The sequence below is a fragment of the Hoplias malabaricus genome, chromosome 1 (assembly GCF_029633855.1).
Source record: "Hoplias malabaricus isolate fHopMal1 chromosome 1, fHopMal1.hap1, whole genome shotgun sequence".
Lineage (NCBI taxonomy): Eukaryota > Metazoa > Chordata > Actinopteri > Characiformes > Erythrinidae > Hoplias > Hoplias malabaricus.
This window is the reverse complement of record NC_089800.1, coordinates 24,380,129-24,406,839: the sequence shown is the minus strand read 5'-3', so window position 1 is coordinate 24,406,839 and position 26,711 is coordinate 24,380,129. Positions and strand designations below refer to the sequence as shown.

Genomic DNA, 26,711 nt, shown 5'->3' with positions numbered 1-26,711 from the left:
CCTGCCCCGCCACGCAAGTCCAGGATAAATACTGTCATCACACCGGGCCTCGACGAGATCCCTGCGGGGACAGGACACGACGGTCAGGAGGCTTCAGGAACATGAAAAAAGTTTTGAAAAATTATTGCAACCACTGAAGTAATGGCCCCTTTATATTTACATTAAAATCTAAATTCTTTATGATTTTGAAGGTGCAAAAATTGGCTGAAAATCAGCCATTTATAATAATAAGAACAATAATAATAATAATAATAGGCTGACAATGTGCATTATTTTCCATTAGCATTCAGAAAGCATGTGTAAAACAAAAAGCTGAGCAGTTTCCCAATATAAAGAAATTGCCACGAGTTACATGCTTCTCACGATTTAGACATGGAGAGAAATGACAAAGAAGTGATACCATTCCAGTCCTGGAGACACCATTAGATCCATATTTTTTTTATTCTCTCTCTCTACACCAGGGTTCACTTCATGAAATAGAAGCCCATTCCACCAAGATTTTTCAGTTTAGCCAAATGTGTCCAATAGGAAAAAGTTAGCATACAGTTCACAGGACGTATCTACACAAGGGTTCTTTAGTAGATAAAATGGATATAGGACCCTGAACATTTTAAGAACATCTTGCACGATTAAATGGTTCTTCAGTTTGATTGGGACTGTGCTAGAGATGGTTCTATAGAACACCTTTTAGAAAAGGGTTCTATTTGACACAAAAAAACAGTTCTTCTATAGTTACGATGTCAAGGCTATGGACAATAAATAAACAGTTATAATCTTTTCATGATGCAAAGAGTTCTTCAAGTGTTCAAGTGTTCTTCAGGATTCTATATAGAACCATTTTAATTATTAAAATACCCTTGTAGAACCACCGATTTTAAGTGTGTAGCAACTTATAAACCCTATAGGATTTCAGATTTGAATGGGTTTCCTAAGCCAGAAAATGTGGGCCCTAACATAAAAACCTTCAAATTAGAATGTCAATCTGGCTTTTGCGAAATCCACAGGTCTTTATTCGGCTTTAAGAACTCAACCTACCACTGCTCCATTAAGAAGGTGTACAGACAGCAGCCAGTCTCTTGACCAAAGTAGTTTATCCACTGTCATTTACATTATTCATTGTTGATTAGTTTAAGACGACTACATGACTACTGCTTATCTGATTATTTTGATGGTGAACAATTCTTAGCATCGTAGGAGCAGTGTTAGTGAGCGGCGTTGATCACACGTATCAATCACTGCGACACTGAACACAGTCCATCCACCAAGAGCAGCAGTGTTCCGAGTCTGACCAACAATAAAGGGTTTGCTGTGGTTTTGGAGGGCTGGTATCCTGCAGTTTGGTGACTGCCTTTCTAAACAACAAAGCATCACAACCTGGCAATTAGAGGAGGAAGAAAGAGTAGAGAAATCAACACACTGTGACAAACACCAGAGATCACTCAGATATAGGAGGGTTTTTTTTTTTTTAAACAGTGCATCAACAGAGAGTGGAGCTTTAATGCAGGTGTTTCTAATAAAAAGTATACTCCCCATACATAAATCAAATTAAAAGAACAAAAGCAGAGCCAGCCCACAGGACCAAATTTATATTTTACATTTTATTTAATTTGATTTGCATTCTTGTATTTATAAGCATCATCTTTTTAAAAAAAATGCTACAGAAGTATCACTAACATTACATTTCATTTATAAATGCACTAGTGCTACAAATCATGAAAACATCTTTACGCTGCGTATGTGTATAAAGACTAGATATCCCTTATGTCAGCCACTTCTCTATGCAGTCTTGGTACACAGTGAAGTTTAAGTGCCAGGAGGTGTGATGGACACCAGAACGCACACATTGGACCAGGTCTCCTCTGGCGTCCAGTGTTTTCAGGCCAAACACATCATTTAGATACCACTGTAGAAAGAGCAGACAGTTCAGCACAAGCAAACAACTGCTTAAGACTAATGCTGATATAATTACACTTGATGTATTAATGTTGTGTTTGTTCTCAACTCACGTCCTGTTCTTTCATTTCCACCACAGTTTCATTACTGTCATAAAATCCAAACAAGCTGTTGGGGGGGAAAAAAAATAAAAAAAACTTTTTGTATGATTCACGTTTAAACCAGTCTACAGGTCTTCAGCCTTTAACCTGTTCATGTCCATATCTGAAGTCTGAGGTGGTCAGATATCATATCAAATTTGATATATGGTTTATATATGTAATATATACACCGTTGTGCTCAGACAGGCTCAATAAAGATATATGTTAAAATAATTCTCCCCGTGGTGCTTGTGGTGGCTTGGGTCCGGTTTCCTCACACAGTCAAAAAACACACGTTGGTAGGTGGATTGGCGGCTCAAAAAAAAAAAAAAAAAAGTGTCCATAGGTGTGAGTGTGTGTTGCCCTGTGAAGGACTGGTGCCCCCTCCAGGGTGTGTTCCCACCTTGCGCCCAATGATTCCAGGTAGACACTGGACCCTGACCCTGAACTGGATAAGCAGTTACAGACAATGAATGAATTAATGAATTGGAACTTGGGTAGTGTCACTGTCACAGCTCTAGGGTCCTGGGGCTGTGGGTTCGAGCCCTATTTAGGTGACTGACTGTGACGATATTGGTATGTTTTCCTAGTGTCTGCGTGGGTTTCCTCCCATGGTCAGAATACACACGGTAGGTGGATTGGCGACTCAAAAATGTGTGAGTGAATGTGTCGCCCTGCGAAGGACTGGCACTCCCTCCAGGGTGTGCTCCCACCTTGTGTCCAGTGTTTCCGAGTAGGCTCCAGACCCACCATAACCATGAACTCGCTTACAGATAATGAATGAATAATTATAAAATGATCAAATATGTACTTTATTAACCTGTTGAACATAGTTTATTGTCAAACCACTTAGAAAAAACAGAGCAGTTCTGACTATCTATTTTTATTACAACTTCAGAAGCAAATTTGTCAATACTTTAGTCCATGTATTGTTTGTGCTTTACACGTTTTAGTAGTTAAATATCTAGTCTCTCACCTTGACTGCCAGGGTGTAATGACCCCATCATCTGGCCCTCCAATCAGCACCAACGTCTTAATGCCCAAGAAATGATCTCGCCATTCTAAAGAGAGACACAGTACACTTTCAAAACAGTGCAAAAGGAATGTATACAAATGGTTTGAAAATATTACATCCTCCATAATAACACTGCAAAAACATATTGCACCAGAGTAGCTTTTTTAATTCTTTTAATCTGGTTCAGTATTTGTTTTATTCTTATTGGGTTTTAGTAAAAGATTACCTGATAAATTAGGATGCTTGCTCTCACCATTCAAAACGGCAAGATAAGTTTTGCTTTTCAAGTATCTCACTTCCTGGTGTGGATCTAATCATTAGGTGAAGGAAAAGAACAACTTAATTTTGACCTAAAATCAGACTTTTATCAACCATCTGAATCAGTTACTGGCAGTAGATTTCAGGAAAGTGTAAGAGATTTGACTCTAACCTTTCCAGAAGTTGCAAAGTGAGATTTTTTGACCCCAGGCGTTATAGCAAAAACGATATACCCTTGACTTCACATATTTTGGGAAGACATACTTCAAATATGTTGTATCTGTAAAATTAATTATGATTAGTGCATGTAGACATAAGAAAAATGCCTTTTGTGGATTATATGAACAACAAAAATTATCTAAAATTGTAACTTTATTAAACACACACACACACTTCCTCAATAATGAAGCCAGTCTAAGACTGATGGAGAAGCTGGACTAGGCTTAAATCTCTTTCCAGGAAATCAGTCCAGTGTGTGTTAATGTACAGAATTTTTTATCCACATAGTCAGTTGTAGTACTGACCTCCATATTGACCAGCTAGTGGTGAAGAGAGAAGGATCAGCGAATGGACATTGTGTTTGGGAAGCGTGGCAAGAACACCTCTGCACACTAAACCACCTGCACAATAAATCCATTAAAAAATATGTTGATCTGATTATTTTATGCTAATCATCATCAGAACAAAACCAGTAATTTAACAATCAATATATCAATCAATTAATTAATTTTCAGAGATTTGTGAGGTACTGGTGTGAAGGGGAGTTTACCCTGTGAGAAGCAAATGAGGTGAACACCATCTGGGGCTCGCTCCATGATTGGCTCTATTGCATTTCTAAAGCCAGCAACCTGGTTCCACAGCGGTTTCAGGCTGGCCATGTTGTCATACAAGTCCACTGTGGTAATGTTGGTACCGGGGTGGGTCTGAAAAGTGAAAAGTCAAAGTGAAAAGGAGAAGTCAAAGAGTTTCTTTAAAAACTGAAAGACAGAAAAAGAGAACTGGTTGCAGGTCCTAAATAGAAATGCAAAATGAAAACTGACTGCTGAACAGCCTTAGCCATTAGATGGAGAACGTAACAATCATGGCCAAGGCTCTGTTCTGTTCATCATAAATACCTGAGCTTCATTTTTCACAAATATACATTGGGCACAAATGCATTTGAGCATGTATGATGGAATTAAAGATGTATAAACATTTTTTGTTTGAAAACAGAGGTATTCATTAAAATTTTTATTTTCAAGAATGCAATTTTTCTTTCTTTAATTATTACTTGAATAATTAATAGGCCCTTGCTAGCTGCAAAATCCACTTTTGTGCAATTATTTGGCAGTTTATCTGCAGGTTTGCATCCAAAATACCTTGGTAAATCATTGTATTAAACACATTTGCACAATACCTTTTTTTTTTTTTACAAGATCAGCTTTAGATAATATTTTCAGTCCTTTTACACAATCATTTCACCATCAACTGGATCTAAATGTTTTGCTAAAAGTTTTGCTAAAAATTTTATGAAGTTACTTACAAAAAAACTACATGTTCTTACCTGATTGATAAAATTCAATAGCTTGGAGAACTGTTTGGGTCCATCAAACAGTCCATGAACAATAATGACTGGCCGATAACCAGTGGTAGCTTCAAAAAGTACAAAACAAATAAAGAAAACTAGACAGTGCAGGTAATAAAGTATCATTTCTGTCAGAATAACTGTATTCAGTCTCAGTAGAAAGAGTAAAGCTCACCCCTATATGCACACCTGAGCTAAAGTTAGACTGAAAGTAGCCTGCAGTCTGGCCTAGTAGTCCTCACACTAACAACTACTGCTGGAAGGCAGGTTAACTAGCAATTTATCTTAGTAACGGTTCCTCTTTCTAGTTTTCAGAATTCAGGTTGGGGGACACTTCCTTTAATTCTCAGCAAGTTTTAATACCGTTTATCTCTTTGAGGCCTAAACTTCAGCCTCATCTTCATCCTTATCACAATCCCATTGAAATGAGAACAGATTGATTTGCATGTGCACGCCCATGGCGGCTTTGTGCCACCTTCTGTTTGTATATAATATTCATATGGCGTACATCTTTATTATTGACTCTAAAAAAAAAAAAATATATATATATATATATATATATATCCGTATACAGAGCTTTATCAATATAGACTCATCTTTGTCATAATATTTTCAAAGTATAATCCCCAAAATAAAGGTCTCTGATATCTATCTGTTCTATCCCAAGAAGGACCGGATAAAGTTTAATAAAATTGATTTATTGATCTGACTTTGAGGTACATTAAGCGGAAATTAAAGAAAATGTCATGCGTTTATGTGTATTAATATGTCCGTGTTGATCCTGTGCTTTTATTATGTCGGGTGGGAGCAGGACGAACTCGGAAGTAAATAAACACTACGTTGAGAGCACGAGCAGCGAGTTTTAAAGATTAAAAACAGCGCGGTTTCTGTTTTGAAGCTTCTCCGTGTAAACCCGTACATGGCCCGCAGAAGCAGATAAACCGCGGCGGTATCACACGGTGATGTGGACGGTAACGGGCTGCAGAGGAGTTTAGAGAGGGTTATATTCCAGAGCTAAAGCTCGGCAGCGGAGCGAGAGGAGACCCTGCTGTAGGTGACTCCAGTGCTCTACATCTCCCTATCTCCACCGAGAGGCTTAAAACACTTCTTATTGCTTTACAAGTCTATTTTTAAACTTCCACTGTGTTTCTTTGTACCTCTGACACTGAAACTATCCAATAATTCACCAATTTCTCATCGGAGTTTTCCGTTACACATTAAAATGTAAATAATGAGAATTTTAGCTGACTGTGTCCTTTAGCTTTGTGATTTAATTTACTTGTGGAAAAATGTGTCACACAGAGGTTTATACGTGTATATTTTACATAAATACTTGCACATTATGTTTGTATTTATTCTGGATGTTTACTAGATGTTGCGTTTAAACCCGTGAAGGTATATTTTTACATTTTATTATTGTAAAATTGTTCTTTTATGGCAGAGTGAAATATTTTGGAGGAAAAAACGTAATTATAAAATGGGATGAGATTATTTTCACATTCACAAAAAAAATAATAATAATAATTTAGACAGTAGTCAATAATTGTACTTAACAATGTGCCAAAGTGTGTTCATGTAGGATATTTTTTTTTACTGAAAATCAACAAAACATTACAAAAAATTTGTAATTGTTACCAAAGTTAATCTGTCAAGACCTGTTTTGTGTCTGACTTTAATCTTTCTATTAATGTACACATCTCTTACACAAAAAAGCAGCACATTTCAGACCCAAAGATATATGTGAAAATGAAGTGTTTATTTCATCAAGCCTGTTATTTATTTATTTATTTATTTATTTTATTATTATTTTTTTTTTCAAAAGTCAAACCTTTGTCTAGGTGTGCAACCTGCCTTCATCATGGCCAACCTCGAGCAGTGGGTGAGCGACCAGCTCCATGACATTTTGGGCCTGAGTGACCGGTATGTGGCCCAGTTCATGATTGGCCTCGTTCAGAAATCCTCAGGTCCACAGGATTTTGTGGTTCGCCTGCAACAGACTGGCACCATTGACATTGACCAGAGAGTCACTGCATTTGCTCAAGAACTCTACAACAAGGTACCTGCTTGTTTAACACTGAGTGCTTTGTGTACTTTGAGGAATCTTATTTAAGCTGTCAGAAATAATCATTTGTTTTTCCTTGCATCTACTGTTCAGGTCCCAAAGAAACAGGTTGTTGAGAAGCCTGCCAGAGCAATAGAGAGACAGGCCATAGAGATGGATAGGAAGAACCGAACTTACACTCTTCTGGAGGACAGTGACAGTGACGGTGAGGCCGTCAAAACGAAAGAGAAGAAAAACAAGGACAAGGAAAGAGGGAAGAAGAGAAAGCACCTTAGACAAAAAAGAGATGAAAGTCCATCATCAAGTGAGGAGGACAGACAAAAGAGGTGAGAGGTTGACTATTTAGGTCTCTTGAGGGGGAAAAAGATTTATACTTGGTGTTAATTAAAGTTAGCCCTTAATGTAATGTAAAATGCATAAATACCATGTTCTCTGAAAGCTGCATAATATCCTTAAACTGTAAGTTTTATTTCCTTTTCTTTTGTTTAATTGGTGCACTTAGTACCAAGGAAACTTCACAAGCTTCAAAGAAAGCAGTGAAAGAGGAGGAAGAGGAAGAGTGGGAGAAAGAGGAGAGAGAGAGACTGCAGGACCTGGAAGAGAGAGATGCCTTTGCAGAACGAGTGAAGCAGAGGGACAAAGAAAAAACTAGGCACATACTTGAAAGGAACGACAAAAAGGTAGTTGATTTAAACCATGACAGTTACACGAAATCTAGTGATAGTTGAAATAAATGCAATAATCTTGATCATATGGATTCTTTCCGAGAGCTTGTGTTCGGAATGGATGTTTTAAAACCTATATATATATATATATATTTGACTTAATGACACCTTATGAATTATTTTTTATGTCCCTGAATCCACTCATAGAACACAGTAAGTTTAATTAAACCTAGAAATGTAATATAGCAATTTATTTGAAACGTGGTCTCCTCCTTAGGCTTATGAAGAGGCTCAGAAGAGACTGAAGATGGCTGAAGAAGATCAAAAGAAGATGGTAATTACACACACAACATTAGTCTGGTAAAATATGAGATGTTTGAATTGTAATTCTTTGTCAAATCGGAATCGTGCAAAGTTCAAATGCCTTTTCCCCAGCTGCCCGAGCTACGGAAACAGTCACGATGGGAGTACCTGGCCAAGCGTGAGCAGGAGAAGCTGGAAGACCTGGAGGCTGAGATCGTGGATGAGGAGTATCTGTTCTCCGGTGATAGCCTTACGGAGAATGAAAAGAAAGACCTGGAATACAAGAAACAGATCCGAGACCTGGCTCGAGATTACAAGAAAGCTGGAGCAAAGGAGAAAGAGGAGAGGAAAAATCGCTACTACATGCCTGAAGAGATCAGAAATAAAGTAAGATGGAGAATGTTGGCTAGATAAACAAACCCACTGTAACATGGAATTTTTGCTTTTGGTACACATTTAATACAAGCTTTTCCTATCTACTGTGCACTTGTCATTTTAGCCAAAATATAATAGAAAAGAACATGCTTGTCATATATACATTGTATTCAAAATTGTCTGATGTTTACATTTACTAAAATATGGTAAAATACGGTAACTGTAGTAATCTCTTAACTGCACTGCTCTGTCACACTCCTCTGGTGTGATTAACCCCAGGTAAACCTTATGTGCTAAGTGTGTTTAGAGTAATTTTCATTGTCAAGGCTGTGATGCCGTTACTGAATTTGTTTAATTAACATTGAAAAATAAATAGCAAAAAGCTGCAGGCCTCTCTCGCTGATAGCGACATTTTAAACTGTATTTCGCATAAAACAGGATGTTTTTCTTTTATTTCTCTCAATTTCTCACTTATTCTCTACTCTTCTTCAGTCTATCCCACAGAGGGATATGGAGCTGGAATTTGAAGAGGGACCCAGGGAAGGGGGTGGGGAGCAGGGCCGCTGGGAGGAGGCTCGGGTCGCTACTGCCACTTTGAGGTTTGGAGCCAGAGAGGAGAGAGAGCGACGGATACAAGAAGAGAAAGAGAGGTACCAGCTAGTGCTAGAGGAGGAAGAGATGATTAACTTCGTAAGCACTGCCATCACCATGAAGGGAACACTATCTGAGAAGGTACTGACATCAGTATATTTGAAATTCATTCATGTTCTGTAAATGTGTGTATGTGTATATGTATAAAAGATTCATGTGTCATTCAGTCTTATTCTCATTTTGATTATTGATAGGAGCATGAACCGGAACTCTCTCAAGCAGAGAAACAGAAGCAGTCAATCCAGGAAGTGAGGCGCAGTTTACCAGTGTTTCCCTACAGAGAAGACCTACTTTCTGCCATCAGAGACCACCAGATCCTCGTTATTGAGGGTGAGACTGGTTCGGGAAAGACCACCCAGATCCCACAGTACCTTTTTGAGAATGTAAGTATACAAGAGTGATGTAAGATTTAGGGCAATTTATCCAAGTGTTTGATGGCACTTATTTTAAATATCACACAATATTAGCAGAATTCCAGACAATAACTGTAAAGTATAAATGATTAGGTGCAGCAAATAATATGCATTGCAGTTCTCTCTCCCTCTCATCTCTCTCTCTCTCTCTATACACCATATTAGAATAAATTTTGAATCTCTTCTGGTTAGGTGCAGCAAATAATATGCATTTCAGTTCTCTCTCTCTCTCTCTCTCTCTCTCTCTCCACCTCCTCCATTCATTCATTCATTATCTGTAACCCTTATCCAATTCAGGGTCGCGGTGGGTCCAGAGCCTACCAGGAATCATTAGGCGCAAGGCGGGAATACACCCTGGAGGGGGCGCCAGTCCTTCACAGGGCAACACAGACACACACACACATTCACTCACTCACTCACACCTACGGACACTTTTGAGTCGCCAATCCACCTACCAACGTGTGTTTTTGGACTGTGCGAGGAAACCGGAGCACCCGGAGGAAACCCACACGGACACGGGGAGAACACACCACACTCCTCACAGACAGTCACCCGGAGCGGGAATCGAACCCACAACCTCCAGGTCCCTGGAGCTGTGTGACTGCGACACCTACCTGCTGCTCCACCATGCCGCCCCCACCTCCACCATATTAGAATAAATTCTGAAATTATTCTGAAATTTTTTGAAAACTTTTGAATGGAGATTGCAAATTTTGAGTATGTCCTAATGCATATCTTCATATTGGAATGCTTGATTTATTTCAGGGTTATACCAACGGGGGGATGAAGATCGGGTGCACTCAGCCTCGCAGAGTAGCTGCTATGTCTGTATCAGCCAGAGTGGCGCAAGAAATGGCAGTTAAGCTTGGAAATGAGGTAACAATTCTTTTATACTTGAGACAGACCCCCACAATATTGTTTAATGGGAAAAAAACATACTAAATTGGCAGTGTAGTTAACTGATGGTGCTTTGTTACGTTTTGACCGTCTCAGGTGGGCTACAGCATTCGATTTGAGGACTGCACATCTGAGCGCACTGTGCTGAAGTACATGACTGATGGTATGCTGTTAAGAGAGTTCCTCACTGAACCCGACCTTGCAAGCTACAGGTAAAACATTACTCTGCTCATTTCTGAAAGGATGGAGTGAATTAACAGCTTGAGACAAAATAATTTTGCTATTTTAAATCTCTCATCTTTATTATCGAACTTTGTCCATTAGTTTGCTTCTGTCCTCTTCTCTAGTGTTGTCATTATCGACGAGGCTCACGAGAGGACTCTGCACACAGACATATTGTTTGGGTTGATTAAAGACATAGCGAGGTTCCGGCCAGACTTGAAGGTGCTGATAGCCAGTGCTACTCTGGACACGGAACGTTTCTCCTGCTTCTTCGATGATGCTCCTGTGTTCAGGATTCCAGGCCGCAGGTTTCCTGTTGATATCTACTACACCAAGGCATGTCGTGTGGACAAGACAGTGGAGTATCATTCTTGAAAGGAAGATGAATTATAAGTATGCTGACAAAGAATATTGGTGTTGTTGTTATTCCACAGGCTCCAGAGGCGGATTATCTTGATGCCTGTGTGGTATCTGTGCTGCAGATCCATGTCACGCAACCTCCAGGGGACATTCTTGTTTTCCTTACAGGACAGGTCAGTCTGGTCAACAGATTACAGTGCATGCTGCCAGGTATACACTATATGTCTTAAGGTTTGTAGACTCCACTTCTAACGAGTGATTTCCACTACCGTAAATTGCACACGTGAGCTTAAATCCACCATGCCGCATGTCTTGTCTCTGCTAGCAGAGTATGAAGTATTAAGCTCTGAAACAAGGAGACAGCATTATCTTGTGATCCTAATGAAACTAATCATCACAATCATTGCCACACCTTTTTAGAGTTAATGTACAGTGATCCCTCGTTTTTCGCAGGGGATGCGTTCCAAGACCACCCGCGAAAAACGAATTTCTGCGAAGTAGAGGAAATAGATTTTTTTTATGTATTTAACAAGTATTTGGAGTCATTCTATAATGTTTTTCAGCTGGAACTACATGTGATATCCTACCAGTTTCTTTAATAGAGTAATTCTTAAGCTGTGATTTAGCGTCAGTAACTTTCACTTGGATGTGGACATGAACAATACATGTACTGTACATAAGAAATACTTGTAAATGATATATTTTGTCACCTACAGGCCTAGTCTAATACATGTAATTAATAAAAAAAGTACTTTTAATTTACACACTATAAGAAAACGATATTTTTCGGCACGTAGCCATACGCCCCCTCGAAAAAACCCACGAAGTAGCGAATCTGCGAAAGATGAACCGCGAAGTAGCGAGGGATTACTGTATCTGAATCTTTCAATAACAAAGTGCCAAGCAGAGAAAATCTCACTATTAATGCTTTAATATCTGAATAAGTATTGAACAAAGTGTTCTATAAAGTCTGCATATTGAGTTGGTTATGCTTCCGTTTCCATTAATCATTCTGCTTGTATTCCATCTCATGTTTTAGGAAGAGATTGAGGCATGCTGTGAGCTTTTGCAAGAGAGGTGTAGACGGCTCGGCTCAAAGATCTCTGAGCTTATCGTACTCCCCATCTACGCCAACTTGCCCTCAGACATGCAGGCCAAGATTTTTAACCCCACACCTCCTGGAGCTCGTAAGGTACTTCCAGTTGCACAAGCTGCAGTTTTACATTTTTGCCACAAGGGGGACATTTCAGCTGTCATTCTAATCAGTAGGTTTGGGAGGTGTAAATGTTCATAAATGGAGCTCAGGAGTGCACAACTCAGGTCCTTGAGGGGGGGAATGCAGTACAGTGTGGTGCATGCTCAAACAGACTGTCTAAAAATGACAATGAGTTCGTGGGGTATGAGTAGAAAAGTCATCAAACTGTTCTATGTTAATGTAGTATAGAAAATCCTCATTTTTTCTTTAATCTTTTTGTTTGCATTCCCTTGTAATGAATACCAAACGTTCATGAAGGTTACCTGTTACTTGTGTATGGACGATACACTTGTGTGTAGACTGCACATAATACGATACACTTATTTCTGTTTTCTATTATTAACCTTTATCTTTAAATCCAGAGATCAACTGAAATGTCACGTTCCCTTTTTTCTCTTGTTCTTCCTATGTTTAGTAACTAAAATGTAATTAAAGAGGTACTGGCCGACCTGACCTCAGCAATCTGGCTTAGGAGGAAAATAAAATAATTAATTGACTCTTAATTCAAATCCTGATACAGAATGTTTTGTACGTTTCAGGTTGTGGTGGCCACAAACATCGCAGAAACCTCTCTCACTATTGATGGTATCATCTATGTGATTGATCCGGGCTTCTGCAAACAGAAGAGTTACAATGCTCGAACAGGAATGGAGTCTTTAATAGTTACACCATGTTCACGGGTAAAAAAAAACCAAAAAAACCCACACATCTTTATTTTTTATTTTTTTTATATATATATTTATTATATATTGAAAAGTCGATTTTTGACACATCCCTATGCTGAGTATGAACAGCATGCTCTAGTTCTCTTTTCATGTTTATGTCTAGCAAAAAGTTGAATATTTTCTGTTATCCATCCTTTTTATATGATGTTTTCGTGTGACTTTTACAGGCTTCAGCCAATCAGAGGGCAGGCAGAGCTGGCCGAGTAGCTGCTGGGAAATGTTTTAGGCTTTACACAGCTTGGGCTTTCAAACACGAAATGGAGGAAACCACTGTACCTGAGATCCAAAGAACCAACTTGGGAAATGTAGTCTTGCTTCTAAAGAGTCTGGGTAAGTATTTATTTATTTATTTATTTATTATATAAATTACAACACCTCATACATAAATCATGAATATATCCTGAATCATCATTTGTTGTATGTACTTTAGGTCATTTTATTTACTGTAAACTGCATTTTTATTGTTTTAACGGCAGTCAGTGTGCTCAGGTTGCTGTGTTTTCCACAGGGGTTGTTTAAACACACTGTTATTTTATCACAGAGCGCTTACATTCCATTCAAGGCTTACTCATTGTTTAGTCTTACATGTGATTCAGCAGGTAGAACGAGTCTTTTTGGATTAGATTATATTTGGAAACTTTGTCAGATGAAGAGAGATTTGTTTGGCATTGATTATTAATACATTTGAGCCCTTTCAAAGTATCTGTGCTGGTTCTTATTTATTTAAACTCTGAGTGTGGCACTGTTGCAAGACAACAAGGAAAACGCAACAAGAATTTTCAGTTTTATTTACTCAAAGGTGCACACACAGCCAGCTGAATCTCTACAAAGTTACGAGGAATGTGTTTGAGGGTGTTTGGAGCATTAAAATGAGCTTTTAAATGACTTTAAATAAGCTCTGATGCAAAAGATGGCATAAATATTAACATGTATGTTTTTAAACTTCATAAATGAGCTGTTGACATCCATTTATAATTTGGTTTATTCCGAAATTGTGTATCATTTCAACCCTACACTACACATCCCCAGTCTACATAAATATAGGAGACATCCAAAATTCACCTACATCTCTCTACGTCTGGGGCTTCTACCTTCTCTGGCTTTGCCTTAGCCTTAAACTCAGATTCTTGCTTGGACAGATAAAAATGGAACAGACCGTCCCCTGATGTGGCAATAGTGACATTCCACAGCCTAACACTGCTTGACCCATCTCTCAACACTTGAGACAGATGAGCATAAAGATAAAGTCTGTAGTCTTTGGCGTTATTCAGACTTGACCGCATTAAAAAAAAAAAACACTAAATATGCTAATATATGTACATTTCAGAATCAGTATCAGTGTTGACCTTGTTTCTATCTAAGTTTAAAATTATCGTTAAACTGTATCCTGTTTTCCAAAAAGCAACAAAACACTTATGTGGAAAAGGACATCCTCTAAATAAAATAAATTTAAATAAATAAATAAATAAAAATATACACTGTCTGTTAAATTAGTCATTGGTTAATTTAGTATTGTTTATGTAATAATTTTGTGTTTTCACTTCACTGACAGGCATAAATGACCTTATCCATTTTGACTTCATGGACCCTCCTCCACATGAAACCCTGGTGCTGGCTCTGGAACAGCTGTATGCCCTAGGTGCACTTAACCATCTTGGAGAACTGACTAAGGTACCTTAGTGTCTTTGATTTTCCTCTATGTGAAGGCCTTCCATTTAACTGCTATGAAAATAAATATCGAATTGAGGTTATTGTGGATGTAAAAATTCCATTATCCATAATTCAATTATGATGTGATGCCATCTTCATTAAGAACATTTTCAATAAAACGAACAAGCCCTTTAACTGGACCCTTATGGGATGAGGGATGCACACTACATTTGAGGCTGATTTGTTTCTCTTGTGTTGTGGCAGTTGGGGAGGAGGATGGCTGAGCTGCCTGTGGACCCCATGCTGAGTAAAATGATCTTGGCCTCTGAGCAGTGAGTCTTATACAAACACGCTCTCTGTCGCTATTTTTTTTTTTCCTTCTCTCCTCTCCTACCACGCTTAATCATCCACACATTTATCTCTTATAAAGATACCAACGCTGGAATATGGAGGTGTTTTGGGTCCAAGCTTGCTTGTGTTTGATGTTAACTCATTTCCTGAAACATTTACTCGACAAATTGAGATATAAACATATTTGTTTAATTTCCTTATCCAAAAAAAAAAGACATACTAGCACTTTAACTTGATCACATTCTTATGTTATTTAATATGGGCAGCACAGTGTTGCAGCAGGTAGGTGTCGCAGTCACACAGCTCCAGGGTCCTGGAGGTTGTGGGTATGAGTCCCGCTCCGGGTGACTGTCTGTGAGGAGTGTGGTGTGTTCTCCCTGTGTCTGCGTGGGTTTCCTCCAGGTGCTTCGGTTTCCTCCCATGCTCCAAAACCACACGTTGGTAGGTGGATTGGTGACTCAAAAGTGTCCGTAGGTGTGAGTGAATGTGTGTTCCCCTTTGAACAACTGGCGCCCCCTCCAGGGTGTATTCCCTCCTTGCGCCCAATGATTCCAGGTAGGTTCTGGACCCACCGGGACCCTGAAATGGATAAGGGTTACAGACAATTAATGAATGAATGAATGAGTTATTTAATATTGTGTGTGTTCAAACCATATCGGAAAACTGAGAGTGCAGGAGTAAACATTTTTAAACTCTGAAAACACTCAGAGTTATGTGGTTGTTTAGAATATTCTTTGGTAACATTTTAATATTAAAATACTACTAAAACAATTAGAGAGAGTGTTCACATGATTCCGTTTACACTAAACTGGTTTTTATTTTTATTAATTATTTATCTGTTGCTCTCTAGATATAAGTGCTCTGAGGAAGTGCTGACAATCGCTGCTATGCTCTCAGTCAACAATTCTATTTTCTACCGGCCCAAAGACAAAGTGGTGCATGCAGACAATGCCCGGATGAACTTTGTTGTGCCAGGAGGTGATCATCTGGTTCTCCTAAATGTATATACACAGGTAAAATAAATTCTGTTCCTTGTTCGTTAATTTATTAATTCATTTTCAATTATTTGACATAAATGTCTCACTTCCTTGTAGCATACGTGCCACAGAATGCATGTTGTTGACTATTGTGTCTGGTTCTACCTGTCGTAGCTGAGAACGAGTGTCAGAGTGAATCACCAAATAGTATAATGCTGGTGAATTAAGTAAGATCACTGCCTGTCAGTGAGGAGTCTGAACCTGTACATCACCATGTTCCTTAAATCATGTGCAGGGAGTTTTACTTATGAATTTTACTCATTCTTATTCAAGTATAAAGTAACAGCATTTTAAATGCCTCAGAATTGACCATATCTAAACCTCCACTGACATTATTATTTATTACAGTTAGTTTTACAGTGCTCTTAAGACTGATATTACTGAAGAAGAGCATCTGCATAGACCAATACCTCTTACAGTTCATTCCAGAGTAAGTTCTCAGTTTGTGGAGCTTTAAGAAACTTTCCAAAGATGTTTTCACTAAGACAATAAGGGCCCCTTCAAAGATCTGTACAGTCTTTGTATAGAAACTAATCTACAAAAAACTGTGTTTTAAAGTCTTGTTTTTGTGATGTAACCAACCACTGCATTAAAAAAAACACCTAATCAGTTTACAGCACTTTGTCCTGCTCATTCACACTGAAATTATAGTGTTGCCAAAGCTTTCTGAAATAGGCCCTATACAAGGCAGCCAATCAGAATATAGCTCAGTTACAGTTATCAATCTTGAAGACACAGAAAACATACGAAGCAGTCTAAGGGATTAGGAGGATGTAAGAGTGATATAGAATGTGTTCTTTAGTATTTTGACAGTTTCACACATCCTTTATTAATAAAACCAGAGTGAACCAAATTTAATTATTTAATCCAAAATAATTGTTTCTTTTTTTTTTTTTTATTACTTGAAGCCAGACATGCAGTCTGTCAAACAATTAATTGAAGCTACAAAGATTTGCATGAATTGTCATGTTCCAGATTGTTTAATAGACATCAGAGCATTACATTTAAAAACCTGTATTGTGCCATCCAACCAAAATAGTCTAAAACCACAAGCCATCATTTATTATCAACCCTGAAGTTTAATATAATTTTTTTATGTGTGTGTGTGTGTGTGTGTGTGTGTGTGTGACAGTGGGTGGAGAGTGGCTATTCCACTCAGTGGTGTTTTGAGAACTTCATTCAGTTCCGATCAATGAAGCGGGCGCGAGATGTGAGGGAGCAGCTGGAGGGTCTCATGGATCGAATTGAGGTGGAAGTGTGCAGCGCTAATGGTGACAATGTTGCCATCCGCAAGGTAGCTGCACTCAGACAACAGCAGCTACTACATTTATTTTGCAGGAAGATCCCTTGTAACACACACCCACACGGCACTAATGTTTGTGCTGTTGTGGCATTGTAATAATAAATGCCTACTATTTCTGTAGAAAGGACCTCAGCTAGATTAGGCTTCCTTTAAAATGTAGGCTCTGTCAGAATATTCTTATTTGATTTGGACAAGTTCTCAGCAGGAAGTTGCCTCATTCACAATGATAAATATGGTTGTGTTGATCCATTATCATGTTGGACCTTTGGGGCAGAAAACATCCACAGGCTGAAAGGGAAAGAGTATAAACAAAGTCAGCCTTTAGTCACAAAAAAAAAAAAAAACTTCAGATGGTAGCTGTACTATAAATATCAGCTGTGTTTACATTTGGATTTTTCCGCAACACAGTCCTATGGGCTTCACCCATGAACCACTATTTGTCAGCTTTCAGGTTTCTGTAATTATTATAATTGTTAAGAAAACAACAGCTTTTATTTATTTATTACTTCAGTCTGCCACACAGAGGTCAGTGGCTTTACCCAGTATCCTGTTTAACCACAGTTTCTTCCTCGTTTCCTAGGCGATCACTGCGGGTTATTTCTACCACACAGCTCGCCTCAGTAAAGGAGGCTATAAGACAGTGAAACATCAGCAGACAGTGTATGTGCACCCCAACAGCTCCCTGTTTGAGGAACAGCCCCGCTGGCTTATCTACCACGAGCTTGTTTTCACCACCAAAGAGTTTATGAGACAGGCAAGTCCCATTTTACTTTCTTCTACTCAATTCATTTTTCTGTCTTTTTGTAATGTTCTTTTTTTTTTATTAATTTTCTTTTTCGGTACAATATTAGTGTTAGATGTTTGCTCAAACTCAAAACAGTCTTTATACCTTTCCCCTTTCAGGTGATAGAGATAGACAGCAGCTGGCTGCTGGAGGTGGCTCCTCACTACTATAAGAGTAAAGAGCTGGAGGATAGCAGCAGTAAGAAAATGCCTCGTAAACAGGGCAAAGCTCGAGAAGAACTGGGATGAAAAATGTGAACAGTGTCTTTCCTTCGTGGTTCTAATACACACCTGAGCTACAGTGATGCAACAGAGAGCAAGAAACCTGGAAAACCCAATAAGTAAAGTATAGAAGGTTATGAAACAGAGCTGTTATTGTGCGCAAGCCCGAAGACCTATGGTGTAATCTCTCAGACTGGGGGCGTTTTCTAGTGTGAAAGGCTATAAAATACCTGTTCTTGGAATGTGCTGCATTATGTTGATATAATGGTTAATGGTCAATATCTAAACTAAAGGCACCTGTGCCTTCAAGAAACGCAGTGGGATCATGGGTCCCTCTAACATTTCTGCACATCAAAGTGGAGTTTTGTTATAATTTGATAAAACTGTTATTGATGTGTACCTTATACTCTCGACTAACAGGTGATATATCTGTGATGTCAGATGAGTTCCAGAAGGCTTGTAAGTTGTGTTAACATCTAGCAACTAGCAGTGGTAAACATGTGTGGGTGTGTGCCTGGTTTAGTATTAAACCACAACAAAAATTTGCTTAAATACAGGCCAACATTATAATTAATTCATAAACTAAATGTAGATTTTGTTGAATTTGTTTCTCGTTTTATTTGTTGTAGGACAAGAATATATTTTTTTAATCTATCGTCCCATATGTGTGTGAATAGTTCACTTAAATGTAACTCCTTTTGTGCTCATTCAAAATACACTGCTCTTAAATAATAAAAAAAAATCAACAAAAATAGGCAAGGCAAGTTTATTTATAGATCACCTTTCATACAAAAGCAGTTCAAAGTGCTTTACAGAAAAAACTGTTAAATTACAAGCAAGAATAAAAATCATAAAAGTCCAATAAAACTGTTAAATAAAGGAAAAGGAAATAAATACTAAAATGATTAAATGATTAAAACAATTTAAAATGATACAATAAAAGAAAAGATGTAAGCTGCACAAACAAAAAATAAATAAATAAAAGTTTTTAAAGTGATGAAAAAAACAGCCAAAAACCCATCGTTTAGACCAGACGTCATTGTTTATTCAAAATGAGAAAAGAAACAGAAACTTTAAGTTATTTAACTTTTGTGAAAACAACTTGTATGGACTTTTTGGATTTAATATTTTACTACTTTGTTGATTATTACCCCATTATTACCTGCATAGTTTCACCTTTCACCTGTTAAGCCTCATTGAAAACACAAACCTCCCACTGCAACAAAGGGGAAGTGGCTAAATTCATCTGTTGGATTAATAACCTTTTACAGAACTTCACAGAAACAAAAAAACCTGCTACTTCTGTAAGACAAGATTGTGCAAAAGATCAAGCACTGAGTTATTGGACCTGACACAGCTGGTACCTGGCAGCATGCATAGCTGTGGCCAAAGTATATCAACAACTTATGTGCTTTAAAAAATTCCTGTGGAGATTATACATGGGATACTACAAACGCAGGGTGTGGCTGGGCTAGGGGTAACAGATGAGAGAATTGGTTTGCTTCATTTGAGAGGTCCCTGAGCGCAGCTTTGAGACCCCCTTGGTCTCAGAAGCCACATTTGTTTTTAGAGTAGTGGAATTAAATGAATGTTAAATTAAACCTTTAAGAAGAGTCTTATATTGTTATGATACACACAGACTACACAAAGTTTCATTAAACATTTAACAGACTGTTCACATGCACTATTTTATTTATTTTTTAAAAATTATATAATTGATGAGCCTCTTAAAACCCATTTATAAACTTTAGACACCAGAAAGCCTCATTTATTTATGTCTTGGTTTAATATTGTATCAACACCATTAACATTGGTGATGAATTCCAAAGTGGAGAACAGTGTGCAGCAAACAGTGTACACTTTAGTCTTGTCTCAGAGGTTGGTGTGATTAGAACAAAACACTAATCAATCAGAATGCCACAACCCTACCACATACAAATAAGGATCAATGGCGTATGTGTCCATAAACTTGCAAAGCCTGAGTGACTTCAGATAAGAAGCTATGCACTGTAATGCATGTGTGAAGTTTCAGATACTACCTGGACCAGTCTAACAGGTCTGACGTGTAAGAAGAGGGGAGCGAAGGTGATGATTAGCACAGGTGAGTAGGAGGGAGGGGAATAGCATTAAGGAAGAAAGCCTGGTACACAGAAGGAGCGTAGAACGAAGCAAGAGGAGCTCAGGTACACAGAGGGCTGAGGAGATGTGCAGTTAGATCAGAGTACACGCAGTCGTGTGCCATCAGAGCCAAGCAAGCTTGGAATATTTTGGATTTAGCAGGTAATCCTTCACAGGTAAGGACAATGGCTTTGGTAATTTATTTTATTTTATTTTGTTTTTTGAACTGAAAATGAGCCGTTAACCAGAGTAATCCCATTTACATACGATCGACTTACGATTTTCTGGAAAGGCTGGTTCCCAGAACTGTTACCTGGCCCCTGCCAAAGGCAGGAAATGACCAGGAATTGAAATTTGATAAGCTGAGATTTGGCTCTTGTTCACAAAATATAGGTGATACTATTGGGAAAGTGTGTTCTTACATGTGTCCTGAAATTAATGGTTTTAATATCAAACATATTTGGGAGACTCCTGATGGAAACAGACCCTTGGTGGCATTCAGATATCTGCCTTAATGACTGTTAATGACAGCTGAAATTAGTAGAAGGACACTGACCTTGTTTTATGTGGAATTTACCTGACCTTGTCAAAACAAGTAGATCGCAGAACCAGAAACTTGTGAAAGTGTTCAAAATGTTTGTTGTGACTCGTTTCACAAATATTTCAGATCGTTATCTGATGAGATACAGTTAAACGACGGACATATGTTTGTCAACACATATTTATTTAGTGACTCAGCGACTTTAGAGTGCACTCATTGTGGACACAGACATCCAGCTGTGCCACATAGCTTGCATAAGCCATAGAAAAAAGATAATAAAACTGATGGGAAAATCTGGAGCAGCTCAAAGCTAGGGTTGGGCAAGAGGGTATAAAGCCCCCCAGCCTTTGGAGCTGAGGAGCAGTGAAACTGTTCTTTGGTGTGAAGGAGCTCAATCAAATATGTTCAGGATTAGTGGATCTGCGACCCAAATCCAAAACTTCAACACCAGTACCTGACCTCACTAAGGCTCTTAAGACAGAACACCAGCAAATCTTCATAGAATGGTTTCAACGTGTTAAAACTCCCTATTAATACTGTTCCGTTCAGAAGAATTGTTGAATGAGCAGGGATCTGCTCATTGAAGCTCATTTAATCCCTCAGCAGCTTTCATTTGTGAAGTAATTTGTGATGACATTATTTAAATGCAATAAAAGCATAAACTCAAACAGAGTACCAATATGAGTAAAGGTTTAAAATGTCTCCTGTAAAACAGTGACGTTAACATCTATCAGTATTAAACTTGAGTGTTTGACAGTGTTCTTCTCTTTATTGGATCATTTGGGCTAAAATGAAGACTCTGGAAACTGATAAGTAACATATAAGCAATCCAAAAGAGCAGAGTAAAAAAAAAATAAATAAATAAAAAAGTACTTACGTGTTTCTACACCAACTCCCTAAAAAGGAGGTGACTGTGTTTGACAAAACGGTACAGGAACAAAATAGATCAGAAATGGATTTTTCATGCTTGCACAACTGAATCATTGTTCTTCAAGGAAGCATGAATAATCTTTTTTTTTTTTCACGGAAATCGTGATCTCACCTGCCAGGTCACCAGGTGAGTTGGTATGAAACTAGTTTAGATGATATTTCACAACAATGTATTGTGACCAGAAGTGAGCCATGCTTTTGAATTTTCCAAATCTGTAATTCAGCACCAGAAATGCCAACGTACATTACATTTTGGTTTGTGAGTTCTTTAATGATCTTGCTAATAGCTAATATGAAAGCAGTAGGCAGAGTGCACAGTATCCAAACAAAGAAGTCTTTATTCTATTTATTGCTTTTTTAATTTCCCATTTAAAACAACACCTTTTTTAAAAAAAAAAAACAGTATAAGAAGTCAGTGTTATTATAAAAGTAACATAGTCAAGGTAAATTCATCACAAATATGTTTGCGCCTTTCAGTCAAAACTACTTCTAATATTATAGAAACTTAATGAATTTTGTGCTATTTCACTTCTGAATACTGGCATCAGTTTAGCTCAGAGTGTTATGTACTTTAAAAAAAATGTGGAGGGGAAAATAAAAAGCCAAATGACCTTCTACAATACATATTTGAAGTAATTATACACAATAAAATGTAAGAAAAAAAAATAAAACATCTGCGTGGATTTCCTTCAGGTGACTTGTCTGTGAGGAGTGTGGTGTGTTCTCCCTGTGTCTGCATGGGTTTCCTCCGGGTGACTGTCTGTGAAGAGTGTGGTGTGTTCTCCCTGTGTCTGCATGGGTTTCCTCCGCGTGACTGTCTGTGAAGAGTGTGGTGTGTTCTCCCTGTGTCTGCGTGAATTTCCTCCAGGTGACTGAAGAGTGTGGTGTGTTGTCCCTGTGTCTGCGTGGGTTTCCTCCAGGTGCTCCAGAAAGGTGGATTGGCAACTCAAAAATGTCCCTAGGTGTGAGTGTGTGTCGCCCTGTAAAGGACTGGTTCCCCCTCCATTGTGTGTTCCTGCCATGCGCCCAATGATTCCGAACCCTGGATAAGTGCTTACAGACAATGAATGAATGAATGAATGACATTTACATTTATGCATTTGGCAGACGCTTTTATCCAAAGCGACTTACAAAAGAGGATCTAACATTCTAACTTTCGCACAATTTATACAAATTACCTTACATTGAGTGCAATATGCCAGCAAGTAATAAGTGCATTAAAGAAAGACTTTCAGTGCAAGAGATACACTTGGAAGTCTTCAAGGATTTCTTGAATGCGGAGAGGGTTTCTGTTGCTCTGATGGTGCTTGGAAGCTCGTTCCATCAGTGTGGTACCAGAGATGAGAATAGCCTCGACTGACCTGTACGGAGGTTGGCCGTGTTAGTTGGCGCTCCTTTGAGGAACGGAGAGGGCGGGCGCTAACAAATGGTTTTAGGAGTCTATTGAGGTAGATGGGAGCAGAGCCAGTGAACACTCTGAAGGCCATCATTAGTGATTTAATGATTAGTGAATGAATGAATGAATAACTATAAAGACAATCATCTTGAAATATTATACAGAACAGAATAAGAAAGTGAATTAAAAGGAAAATATATGTTGGTGAAGATACCATCTCTGTCACTGATAATGTCATTTTTGACCTCCGTTCACAGGCAAGCTGATTTAGCTCCACTGAACACTTCCCTCTCCTGACTTCTGAGGCTCTGAGCCATGACTGACAACAGCGAGAGGAGTGGGGAAAGAGCGCAGAATCTTAAATCCAACGTTAAACCACAGTATGACCAGAATGCCAAGAACCAGCAGTTGACACAGGAGAAGCAAGAGAAAAACCACAAGCCCCTCCGCAGGAGCCGCAGCAGTGATTCGGAACGGCGAGGTAGACGGAGGGAACGAGGGGGAAAACGGGAGCGAGGCCGAAGCGAAGAGGGACGTCATCGTCACAGGAACAGTAATGGCAGTGGTAGGGACAGATATCCCGAGGACAACCTGGATGATACGGAGTGTCCAGTTTGTTTCTGTACTTATGACAATGTTTTCAAAACCCCCAAGCTGCTGACCTGTGGCCACACCTTTTGTCTGGAGTGCCTGGCACGCATAAACGTCTCTTCAGCAGAAATCAAGACCTTGCCCTGCCCTGTGTGCCGGGAAGTGACAGAAATTCGGCACGGCCGAGACTTGCCACAGCTCGGCAACAATGAGGACATTTTCCGCAAGCTGCCCCCTCAGATGCAGAAGGCCCAGTCTGTACGTTTTGAGCGCAGTAAAGGTAAACTTGTCCTGAAAAAGCCTCCTCCGGGAAGCAGTCCCTCCAAGAATGTTTTGTCCTTTCCAGGGTTTAACAAGCGGCAAGGACAAGTGCAGCAAGGCCAAAATTTGCCCGCAAGGGTCAGGGAAGATGGTCTTGGTGTGGTCACCATAATAGACGTGGGTAGACCTCCAAACCGCGTCAGAGGACGTTTGGGACGGGCCTTCCATTCCAACCACTGCTACTACACTGTGGTGGCTGCCATCATTGTCGTCACTGTGATTCTATTGATAGTGGGCATTTTGACTTTTGTGATTATGCCAAATCTGTCCTTTCATGAAGCACCAGCAAAACCACAAGGAAACCAAAGCAACCACAGTGACGGGTGATGAAGATATTGAAATGAGAGAACTAATACAAAACCAATGGGATTGTTGACGTGGAGTAATAAAGACCTTAACCCTTAGCCTTTTGTGAAAAGGCTATTAAAAACTAGCCACAATGCACTCCAAACTGTGAACAAAGATACTGCTGGAGCTTATGAATGTGAAAGAGAGACTTGGCTACAATAACTGTGGACAATGACAAGAGGCTTCATAGGCAACTTTCATACAATCACTATGCACTGTCACAAAGTGTAAGAGAATGGCAAAATACATAACAACAATTCACAATGTTTTTCTTGCCAAGCATCTTACATTATCACAACAGGAATGTACGTACATTATTAATTCGTTGTCTGCAACACTTACCCAGTTCAGGGCAGCGGTGGGTCCGGAGCCTACCTGGAATCACTGGGTGCAGGGCAGGAACACACCCTGGAGGGGGCGCCAATCCACCTACCAATGGACCATCGGAGCACCTGGTGGAAACCCACGCAGACACAGGGAGAACAGAACAAACTCCTCAAAACAAACAGTCAATCCGGAGAGGTACTTGAACCCCCAAGCCCAGATCCCTGGAGCAGAGACACCACCACCATGCTACCCATCAATCACACAATTTCTGCAACAGCAACCTACACTCACGAGCTGTAGCTACATTAGTGAACCTGAAATCTCATTTATGTTTGAGACATGGTTTGTACGTGTTGTATTTTAATGTTTCTCTAAGCTTTTGAAATTGATTCCATCTAGTGATTGAGTTTACTGCTTTTAAAATATATTTTTACCTGATTCTGTACATAATACTTTTTCTTGTCACAAAGAGGGGCTGAATCCCTGTGTAAAATTACATTCACAAAGTATTTAAGAACAATGTTTGCCAAGCCTAAATAATGAATAACTAAACAGACAAAACCTATATAGTACGACTTGCACCTTCATACTGCTCGTTTATCTGGAAATGAAAGAGCCCATGTTGTAAATATGGTTAATTAAGTTTTAATAAAATGTTTGGCATGTTTGTAAAGTATGTAAATACAGACTGAGTGCCAAATAGTGTTGCACAGAATATCATTTCAGTATCGTCATTACATTGTGCTCATATGCATTAGTCGTGACATGTACAAGCCAAATCCATCAGATCATGCTACAACTTTCTTACTGCGTGATAGTAAAGGAAAACGTGGAGGATTCTCATTTTCCGTGATTAATCTAAAAGAAAGAGCTGTCTAACATAACAATATACGATTTCAATTTTTATTGACCTAGCTAATAGGTTCATGGGTGTATGGAGTTTGTTGATAGAGGGTGAATTCCAACATGTCAGAAAAAAAATATAGTTTTATTTTAAAAATGGTCTGCGCCGAGTCTCGATGTCTTCAAGATTTAATGACACAAATCAGACCAACTCAGATTGTAATCTGGTTTAGTAAAAGTATTTGCATTCGTAATTGGTATGTAAACACACACACAAATGTTTTAAGCCATGCTCAGGGAAAATATGCAACATAGGATTTGTCCTTAGCTTTTGTGGGATTATACTGGGGAGTATTCCTGAGTGGCTTTGATTGAACAATTATATTTTATATGAAAAAATACAAAGTAGGACCAAGATCTTGTCCTTCACCCGCTCATCAGATGTCCTCAGCTGCCCTCTAGTGGACAGTAAATAGATTTATTTATTTGCAGACTAGTTCATGGGCAGTCAATGATTAAGTCCAGTCTATATTTATACATTCTTTAAAAGTCTGGAATAGTGCCAAAGGCCATCACTTCTCAGATTCAGAATCAGCTGAGTGCAAAATAACAAACCCATAGTGCCTATAGGACATAGATTTTACTTCTGGACACAAATGCAAAAACCTAGAGGATTTCCACAGGAACGTGTCCCAATGGGGCTTTCTTTGTTGATACACAATCCTTCGGGCCCCAACTGAACATTTTTGTAAGGTTTTCTATGGGGAAAAGGTGGACTTGCTTTATAGGTCCATTTAACATGATAGGTTTCAGGCTCTTACCTCCTGTATGAGAAGGCAATATAATCCTCAACTCCAGCCCCCAGAACTGAAAAGACCACCCCCAGGCCCGGGTCCAGTTTAAATCAGTGTATGCCAAATATACGACCCTGGTCTGACGCAAGTCTGGACTGTTACGATGAAAGTGTCCTATCGCGTGAAGCTCGAGGAGAAGTGTATTTTGTAAACAGATTATTTAATACCTCAGAAAAAGTTGAGTTTTTCTGAAATACTCCGCTAAGAGAGAGTGTTTGTGTAAGTCAGAGATGGCCTCGACGCCCTCAGCCTCGGCTCTTGCAGCTGTCCTCCGGTGTAAAAGACCTCCAGCCTCTGC

At 38.9% G+C, this 26,711-nt stretch overlaps 3 protein-coding genes across 6 annotated transcripts; 2 read left to right on the top strand and 1 right to left on the bottom strand.

Moving 5' to 3' along the window:
- Nucleotides 1–1,620: 1,620 nt before the first annotated feature.
- On the bottom strand, nt 1,621–5,319 carry ppt2a.2 (palmitoyl-protein thioesterase 2a, tandem duplicate 2). The gene is made up of 8 exons (XM_066679953.1): nt 4,850–5,319; nt 4,076–4,229; nt 3,831–3,926; nt 3,479–3,586; nt 3,275–3,358; nt 3,010–3,094; nt 2,007–2,061; nt 1,621–1,903 (listed from the first exon to the last, which is right to left on the bottom strand). Exons 1-8 carry the CDS (start codon nt 4,994–4,996, stop codon nt 1,760–1,762), a joined length of 873 nt encoding a protein of 290 aa, XP_066536050.1. The 5' UTR covers nt 4,997–5,319; the 3' UTR covers nt 1,621–1,759.
- A 383-nt stretch (nt 5,320–5,702) lies between these two features.
- dhx16 (DEAH (Asp-Glu-Ala-His) box polypeptide 16) lies at nt 5,703–18,874 on the top strand. 3 transcript variants are annotated; one of them, XM_066660138.1, is made up of 21 exons: nt 5,703–5,920; nt 6,709–6,926; nt 7,026–7,258; nt 7,435–7,612; nt 7,875–7,931; nt 8,033–8,287; nt 8,768–9,007; nt 9,121–9,309; nt 10,105–10,215; nt 10,333–10,448; nt 10,584–10,794; nt 10,893–10,991; nt 11,858–12,010; nt 12,613–12,753; nt 12,966–13,128; nt 14,351–14,469; nt 14,713–14,780; nt 15,650–15,812; nt 16,969–17,130; nt 17,720–17,893; nt 18,043–18,874. In XM_066660138.1, the coding sequence occupies exons 2-21, from the start codon at nt 6,729–6,731 to the stop codon at nt 18,169–18,171; spliced, it is 3,159 nt and encodes a 1,052-aa protein (XP_066516235.1). In that variant the 5' UTR covers nt 5,703–5,920; nt 6,709–6,728; the 3' UTR covers nt 18,172–18,874. The 3 variants fall into 3 exon arrangements, with proteins under 3 accessions (XP_066516235.1, XP_066516217.1, XP_066516225.1); XM_066660120.1 differs by having other exon boundaries at nt 6,693–6,926; XM_066660128.1 differs by having other exon boundaries at nt 5,703–5,924; nt 6,693–6,926.
- A 1,434-nt stretch (nt 18,875–20,308) lies between these two features.
- On the top strand, nt 20,309–25,419 carry rnf183 (ring finger protein 183). 2 transcript variants are annotated; one of them, XM_066640986.1, is made up of 2 exons: nt 20,309–20,438; nt 23,387–25,419. In XM_066640986.1, the coding sequence occupies exon 2, from the start codon at nt 23,445–23,447 to the stop codon at nt 24,366–24,368; it is 924 nt and encodes a 307-aa protein (XP_066497083.1). In that variant the 5' UTR covers nt 20,309–20,438; nt 23,387–23,444; the 3' UTR covers nt 24,369–25,419. The 2 variants fall into 2 exon arrangements, with proteins under 2 accessions (XP_066497083.1, XP_066497092.1); XM_066640995.1 differs by lacking the exon at nt 20,309–20,438 and adding an exon at nt 22,484–22,601.
- Nucleotides 25,420–26,711: the final 1,292 nt, after the last annotated feature.